Here is a 9,014-nt window from a genome sequence, read left to right as displayed (position 1 = left end):
CAAATATAGTCATACTATTCACGTGTGAATTCATATGCATAATTTTGGCTGTACTCGTATTTTTACACCAAACTTTGAGTTATATTTTTGAACAAAAATTCATATAATACAAGTACATATTATACTCATCCTATATTTTGATAACTATGGATCTAATTACACAGTTAGAAAGAATTAGTCCAAAACTTTTTAAATTTTAGGCAAAGTAGGACAATTGACAAAAATGCATTAATTTGCTAACCACCCAAATCAATTTGATGATGGTAAAAAATTTTGACGTTGCAAGTTTTGTCTAATATTTTGGAATTGAAACATTACAGATCTTTAAATTTCAAACTGGTGATAGTGATAGCCTCGTGAAGAAATAAGATGCGGATTACATTGGAGGAAGGGTTGGACGGTAAGGGAAAAATGATTGTAAGTAGAAGGTCTTAAATTCAAACCCTCAAACCTACATAGAATATATATTTTTAACTCTTCCATCAATTTCTACCATGAAAGCTAACAAAAACAGTTGCACAAAAGATAGATAGGCCAAGATCAAAGAGGTTTCGTAAGCATAATAAAGAGGAAGAATTTGAGTGGGTTCTTGTTCAAGACAAACTGAACCACATAAATAATGTAGCTGAAATTCTCATGAAATAAATAGCTCGTTAGTAGCATACAACATTGGAGAATATGAAGCCAATTAGGTCTTGAAGTAGCTGGAAATAGTGTTAATTGGTGATGCATGGTTATGCATTAGAAATTAGAAAGATTTGGTGCAACATAATATTATTATTGATTCCAAATCTCATCACTTCAAGGATCATTTTTGTATAACATTTAAGCAATCTCGTGAATGATTCTTAAAATGCTGGTAGAGATACCTTTTTTTAACTTCAAATTTAGCCCTATATGAAGACATTCAATAAAAATGGATCCAATGTCAAATTTATGCAAAAATTAGGGTTTACAAATTAAATTTTGTCAAAGCTTGTCAGCCTCATAATGGTAGCCAACTGTTCTTGATCAGTCAAAACACATGGGTGGATGATAAATAAGATCACAACTATATGTTATACTAAGGGAGCTTTCAATAGGATTGAAAGTTGAGATTAACGGAAGAGATAAAAAAATGTATATGCATTTTTATAAATTCTGGGGCAATATGATATGTTTAATAGTATATTGTCAATAGTATACAATAATAAGAGTTTGAAGGTAATTTGAGTAATTTTCCAAAAAAAACAAGATATTGACTTTTAGATACTTATTGTTGGGTTTGGGTTTTATCCCACAAAACATTCATTTTGTTGGGCTTGGGTTTTATCCCACTGTTCCAACAAAATGAACTATTGGTGGGATAAAATTCAATCCCAACACTTATATCTAATTACAAAGAGTGCATAAAAATATTAATATGTATATATACAATGCAGGATCTAAAAATACAAAAAGTGGATGTAGAAACAACTTTTTGTTTATGAAAATCTAATGGAAGAAATCCATATGGTAAACTAGAAAAATCTTCAAATGGGTTTTGAAAATAAGACTTGTAAACTAAATAAGTCTTATATGGATTAAAACAAGCTTTAGTTAATGGCAAGGAAATTGATCAATATATCTTGGCTAGCAGTTTCCAATTGAAACTATATGAACTAGAGCAACCTTTAAAATTTTGTTGTTACCTCTCATGTAATCATTTGTTTGTGTGCCATAATCTTTTACTATAAGGCGCTAGTTTACAAACAAATGAGTTTATAAAATAATCACTCCAAAAAAAAACTTTGATATGAAATATTTAGATAAAGCCAATTCACACTTGGTATGAAAATAAGAACAAAGTTTGCAGGAATTTTTGTTGATCAGTCTCTTTTGGTTGAAAAAAATGATAAAAAAATGAAATGATTATTGATATTGTAAACCAGCACATATAATGTGGTGTGAAGCTCATTTTTGTTTTGCATTTTTTTCTCCCTATTAAAAGTGATTCTGATGTGATTAAACAAAAAGATTATACTAGCACAGTTTTAGGTGCACTATTAAATATTAATTGTGTATTAGATCTAATACTGGATATGCATTTGGCATACTTTTGAACTAAGCAATTTCATTAATATATTCACCAGTAAATTTAACTTTTGAATATAGCAATTTCATTAATAGAGAAAACGAGGTATTTTGAATGTAGGAGTACTGAGGTATGCTCCTAAAACATCTTCAAGAGCTTCGAGTGGGTCTTAACTTGAGTGTTTATTGGCCAAAAGAACTTCCAATGCTAATGTAGAGCTTTATTTACATAACAACAGTTGATTGTATCACAAATACTATTTTCAATCACTTTTTTATCTTTCAAACCATCTGTTTATCTCATAGAGATAATTGCAGAAACCTTTCCTGAGGTTTCTGACAGTTGCACTCACCTCCCCTGAGATTTGGAAAATAGAACTAACCTCCTTTGAATTTAAGATTTTGATAGTAACTTCAACCCATGTTAGAGAAAGTGCCATTAAAAAAATCTTTTGAGAAATGAGATAATAATTTTGTTCCATTTATACTCTTTTTGCCTTTTGTGAAGTAGTGTTAGTGAAAGAATGAAAAACATTAAAAGATGGAAACAATTAGTGAAATTCATAACATATATGTGCAAAGAGAACAAGGACAGCAGTAAATTTGGAAGAAACAACAAACATATGCTCAGAAAGATGAGATTCTAAAGAATATAAAGAGACCATTAATCAAGCAAAAAAACTCACCTTTAATCAGTATAATAGAGTTTCTTATTATCATACTTTATAATATATCGATCTCACACTATTTACTATATTTCATACACAGCTATGTTCTCTCATGATCGACACAACAATTTCATCATACTATAACTAATACCACAATTTTGTGTATTAAGTTGAAATGATAAAAGATTGTTTACCTATTATTTTTTGATTGTCACAGATTCTTAACAGTAAAATCCTTAAATTTTGCCTTGATTTCTGTTTTCTTTCTCCTTTTATTTCATGAATGTATAAGATGAAATAAACTCAACCAAAACCACCAAAACTTATTCTTTTATTAAGTTTTATCTAAAGGTTTCTTTCTCCTACATTTTCTTGTTTTTGCTTCTATTCTATGTAGAAAATAGATGGTTTGTATTGTTCTCTCAAGTGTTATCAATCACAAAATGGCACCATGTTGGAGCATCAAAATAGCACCATTTTGTAGGTGCACTTAAAGTACCCAATAAAACAAAAAAAAAATCATTAATCTTGTTTAATTAGTTATCTGAGACTTGTTTATTGCCCTAATTTTTTTTTGCCCCAAATTTGTTCACAAACAACCTTAAACTCTTAGGGTATAGAAGTAAATTTATCCTATCTTATATCAGTTATAGGCCACAAGTTTATGATAGGGAAGGTTAGTACTATTTTCCAAACCTCAAGGGAGGTGAGTGCAACAGTCAGAAATCTTAAAGGAGGTTTCCGCAATTACCCCTATCTCATCGCAAAAAAAGTGCTATAATATTTTTTCAAAATATCATTCTAAAATAATCTCCTATTCAAACACACTTATAATTTCATATTCCATTCAATACCGTTACTTAAATGGATCCCTTTCCCTGTTCAAACACACTCATAGCTTCATATTCCTTTTTTTTTTTTTTTGTTTATAGTTCCAAAGTATACTTAACTGAGTAAATTGTACAGTTCAAGCTTTTATACAAAAATAGGAAGAAAAGAAAAAAACAAAAAGCAGGCCATTAGAAAATGAAAAAGAGTTTGAAAAATGAAAAAGAAACTGAAAGGAAAATCAGGAGACAAATTTGGGGTGGGTTGTAGAGAGAGAAGGAGAGAGAGAGTTGTGCTTGTGTATGCATGCGCGTGAGAGGGAGGAAATCAGAAAATAACTAAGCTGAAGAGAGAGAGAGAGAGAGTGAGAGAGTGAGACAGAGAGAGAGTGTGTGTGTGTGTGTTGTTGGCTTGTTGTAGCAGTTCTGTAGACTCTTTGCAGTTTCTAGTTGTAGTTGTGCTGACTCATGCCGGCTCTTTAACGAATCTGGGCTGGGGAGGGGAATCTCCTCAATTTGCTTGGCTCCATTTTTTGATCATCTCACCATCTCACCGTCATTATCATTCTATAACAAATGGACGGTAATATTAAGACGGAATTCCCCCACTCTCTCTTCTTCTCCTGCTGCCTGTTAACCCTAAATATCCGCTTCCCACCGCCCCCTCCCCTTCCTTCAACTCTGGCTTCACTGAATTGACCATTTTTTCTGGATTCTTGATCAGGAACAACGTCATTAACTTAAAAAGTTTTGTGTTTTCCGGTGATGTTTGGATAAATTCTGAGAATTTTTACTGTCTTCTTTTGATTGTTACTTGATTACTTCAGTACTGCTGCCCCAGAACTTGCGAATTATTATGGCTTCATTTTAGGTTTTCTGAATTCCTTTCTTTTGATGTCTGCGAGTTATGCTGCCCACTTTTCGATTTTGTTTTCCCCTTCTTTCAGGCAATTGTATGTTTGTTTATTACGCAATCCTTAGCGTTAGTACTTGCTTTGGATTTTGTAACCTTATTTGTGATGCTTGGTTAATCAAACTCTAATACTAGCAGCTATTTTCGAACAGGGCCGGCGGGTGCCAAACGGACCCTTCAAATATTTTTTTGCTGTGCCTGGTTATTTCTGTTTCAATTAACTGCTGCATGATATTGAGTTTTGCCTTGGTCTTTCCTGGTCCCATGATTGCTTCTGATTGCAGTGGGCGTGTGTGCTCTTTCTGTTTGTTGCTTCTGACATTTCATTCGTTGTTGGGTGTGCTTGTGTTGAATTTGATGGATTCGCTGGTTCTAGCTCAACTGCACCAGTAGTTACATAATACTACCCTCTGCTCAAATTGTGATGATTATTTAGCTGATGTATTTCATGAATGGAATTGTACCTGTCAGGTGGATCCCCTGACCGGGAATCAGTGGAATCTTGGACCAAAAAATCCAGTATTTCATCTAGTGGTAAGGCTCAGGATCGCAAAGAATTCCTGCGTAGATTCCTAGATAGCAAACTTTTTATCACAAACCTGAAGAGTTGGCTTGACGAGATCGCTGAACGAGGATCAGCACCCTTCGATATCCCTTTTGAGTTGATAGATCTTCAAAAGTTTGATTATGCATTAGAGGGGGTTCCCTTTCAGCAGCTCATTCGGATGCCCAGTGCCATATATGCTTCTACATCTGCTGCTGCGGAAGCATCAGCTTATCTTGCTCTTGAAGATTTTCTCCACGCAAGTGTCAAGTGCTTGTGGGAGGCATTTTGGAGTCAGGATGAGCCTCTGCCTTTCTATGTTTCCTCTCTGTGCAATGCCAACTTGAGGTTTTACCAGGCTGAGAAGGCCATAGCAAAAGGGAGATTTAGGGACCTTTGTGCCACGGCTATAATGCTGAAGAATCCAAGACATCCCCTGGGGAAGTGGGATGACGTTCTTGAATTAGCACTTTTAAGGCCTGATATTGAAACCCTTGCTACACTTGACATCAACTCCAGGCCTTCTAGCTTGGCGATAGGCGAAGCTTTGTTTTTTGCTGTTCGTGTGTTGCTTGCAAGAAGCTTCAGCAGGTCGAATATCCCTCTGAGTTTGAACTCTGTTTTTGTTCTTCTATTGGATTCTCAGTATGGTGGGGTCGTCAAAGTTGAAGCAGATGTGAACAAACTAGAAGCTGATGTGAACAATGTCTATGGATGTGCTGCTGAGTGGATTAAAAATCATTCACGTATTTCAATTTCCCCAGTTGACAGGATCTGGAACAAGCTTGGCAATGCAAATTGGGGGGATATTGGTGCGCTGCAGTTGCTTTTTGCTACATTCCATTCAATTGTGCAGTATGCTGGCATGCCTAAGAACTCAGTTGAAGACTTGGCTGCTGAGCATAGTTCTCGGCTTCAAGCCAGGAGAATAGAAAGGCAGTTGGGTGATAGCAGTGTGAATGGAAATGGTTTATTCAGGTACCAGCAGCGTAATGCATCACCAGAAATTGTTGAAGTGCAGGACGAATCCATCAGGTTGAGTTCTGAAAGGTCTATGAAACTAGAAGTAGGATCTGTCCTCTGGCTGGAGGAGTCTGACTCTCGTCAAGGTTATGAGATCAATGAAGTTCTGAGTGATGGTGAGATCCTATACTATATTGCATCATCAATCAAGGATTCAGGAACTGCTCTGTTTTTATATATTGGTTCTCCTCCATCTCAATTAGAACCAGCATGGGAAGATATGAAGTTGTGGTTTCAAGTTCAGAGGCAAACTAAGATATTGGGTGTTATGAAACAAAAGGGGTTGTCTAGCAAGTATCTGCCACAATTGAGTGTATCTGGCAGAGTAATTCACCCTGGTCAGTGTCGGAGACCAAGCTCAGGCGGGAACTGTGACCACCCTTGGTGTGGTACTCCAATATTAGTAACTAGCCCTGTTGGGAGGACTGTGGCTGATATGGTGAGAGTTGGTGAATTCCGTGCAGAGGAGGCTATCAGGTGCTGCCATGATTGTTTATCTGCCCTTCATACTGCTGCATCAGCTGGAATGAGGCACGGAGATATTCGACCTGAGAATGTTATTTGTGTGACATCTGGAAGGGGGCAGCCTTATTTTGTCCTTATTGGTTGGGGACATGCTATCTTAGAGGAGAGAGATCGTCCAGCAATGAATCTTCATTTCTCCTCTACATATGCCCTTCAAGAGGGAAAGTTGTGCTCGGCTTCTGATGCAGAGAGCCTTGTATATATGCTTTACTTTGCCTCGGGTGCAGACTTGCCTGATCTTGATTCTGTGGAGGGGGCACTGCAATGGAGAGAAACCTCTTGGTCAAAGAGGCTGATACAACAGAAGCTTGGAGATATGTCTGCTGTCTTGAAAGCATTTGCAGATTATGTTGATAGTTTATGCGGAACACCATATCCTATGGATTATGACATCTGGTTAAGAAGGTTGAGGAGACATATTCATGAAGAAGATCATGGGAAGGAAATTGACAGGGGTAGTTAGATTCGTTTCTTTCTATCTTAGGTGTCAGGATTGGAAGATCATTAGTTTCTGACTCTGGGATAGCTTTTCAGGATTTTGGGCAGATTTCCGTTCAATTTGTGGATTATTTGCCATGCTTATGGAAAAAGGCCTCTAGGTTGCTATAGTGGTTCAGAGTGCTATCTTTGGAGATCGTTACTGAACAACAAGGTCATCCCAGCAGCTGGATACTGTTGTTTCTTCTTGATAGATGGTTTGGGCTTCCCCCAGTCATTTACACATGCAGACGAACCCCAAGCTGAGGATTTACGCTGAACGGTCATGACAAAATGATTGGAAAGTGTGGTGCTTGTTCTTGCAGTTGAGCTGGTGTAACCAAATATCTATATGTTTCTTTTTCTTATTTTTTTTCATGTAGATTTGGACACTGTATTTTGTCTCAAGTTCTGTTATATATTGTAAAGATAGCCGCTGCAGATTGTTTTCAGATATACGAGTGTTTGTTCGAGGATAATGAACTTGTCGAATTTAGAGAATCCTACATCATTGGCAAGTAAGATATTACTTGTGTAAATTTATTTCGTTGATTTATTTGATCCAGTCACTTTCTTTATATTACTCATCTTTCTTGTAATTCTAGGCAATGCTGCCATTTTTTGCGATTGTCGCTTTGTTGGATTTTTCATGTGCTTGATGCTAGTAATATTTACATAACACAACTTTGAGTCTCTCTCTCTCTCTCTCTCTCTCTCTCTCTGCTGGTGCAGGCTCTAGGATAAGAATTTAGGAAGGATGGACACGCAGGCTACTGGGTCATACTTGCTGAACTCATTATGCAGCTCGTGGTGAAAGGCAATCATGCTGTTCAACATGCAAGTAAGAGAATAATTTTTCTTTCCGGTTGTTGTGATCATTAATTGAAAGTAAGACTTGACAATGGAGAACTGGTTTGTTGTTATAGTCATCAATTGAAAGTCAGACTTGTCAAAGTGTTGAGGGGCTTTCCAATTGGAACGGCAGGAACGGAAACAACCGCTCCTTGCCAATGGGAATGAAAAATGATTCTTTGTTTTGTATTTTCTCTTTCCATGTGATGGCAAGATAATGATATTTGCCATTTTCCTCATGAATGTAATGCAACGTCTTGTTGTCATTACTCTGAAAGTTCCATGTTGTCGAGTGTTTTACGAGTACCAAACTCCATCAAACGTTTTAAAGCACACTAGGTTTAAGTTGAGATCCATTCCTGATATTCCCCATGGCAAACTAATCTATGGTTTTGTTTATTAAAGATAAGAGAAATTTAGGTGGGGGGTAATACACAAGAAATGACTCCCATACTGCAATTTCTCTTTGCTTTTATTCGTCACAGTTTGCATTCTTGTTAAATGCTTAAGCTTTTTGGAGATTTCACTGTGAGGTTTTCTGGCCCCTTTGGGATGGTTGCTAATTGTTAAATTCTCTGAGACCTGGTACCTTTGCTATTATTAAGTACTTGATTACCTTTTTAATATAAGCATATCTATAGGGAGAGGAAATATAGTATTGATGAATATTTCCCCAAGCACATATTTAGCGGAAAATAAATATTTTTCTTAAATGTACTTTCTCATGTTTAAGTTGACTTTTTGAAAATATTTTCCTCACAACTAATGTCGATTGCTCCGTTTCCTTAGACTACCAACGTTCTAGTACACAATTACCACCACTCCTGCATCAAAATCCCCTGAAACAAACACCACCGTCAGTTCAAGACCCAAAATGACGATAAAATATTTCCTTAAACCTACGCCTTTTTGGAGATCCATCCACCGACCAATTACATAAATTTCAAATTATCCACTGATGTCCATCAGAGAAGATAGAGGAAAGAGGAATCAGTAGATTTGTGTGTTAGAGAGAAAGGCAGAGAAACCCATGCGAATTTAGAAAGGGAGGAGGAGGAATGGTTAGAAGATGAGCCGCTTGGAAAGTCCCAAGTTTTCTGGGTTTGGAAGAGCAGGTCGTTTTGGGTTGGAGG

General features: G+C 36.5%; 1 protein-coding gene across 3 annotated transcripts; it reads left to right on the top strand.

Annotated features, from left to right (window-relative positions):
- Positions 1 to 3,719: 3,719 nt before the first annotated feature.
- On the top strand, positions 3,720 to 7,551 carry LOC113696790 (uncharacterized). Of its 3 annotated transcripts, none has more exons than XM_027216178.2 (2): positions 3,722 to 4,130; positions 4,932 to 7,530. In XM_027216178.2, exons 1-2 carry the CDS (start codon positions 4,124 to 4,126, stop codon positions 7,013 to 7,015), a joined length of 2,091 nt encoding a protein of 696 aa, XP_027071979.1. In that variant the 5' UTR covers positions 3,722 to 4,123; the 3' UTR covers positions 7,016 to 7,530. The 3 variants fall into 3 exon arrangements, with proteins under 3 accessions (XP_027071975.1, XP_027071979.1, XP_071912058.1); XM_072055957.1 differs by having other exon boundaries at positions 3,724 to 4,309; XM_027216174.2 differs by having other exon boundaries at positions 3,720 to 7,551.
- Positions 7,552 to 9,014: the final 1,463 nt, after the last annotated feature.

This window comes from Coffea arabica, chromosome 6e, assembly GCF_036785885.1.
Source record: "Coffea arabica cultivar ET-39 chromosome 6e, Coffea Arabica ET-39 HiFi, whole genome shotgun sequence".
NCBI classification, from domain to species: Eukaryota; Viridiplantae; Streptophyta; class Magnoliopsida; order Gentianales; family Rubiaceae; genus Coffea; species Coffea arabica.
Note: the sequence above shows the minus strand (reverse complement) of the source record. Positions and strands in the feature narration are given on the sequence as shown.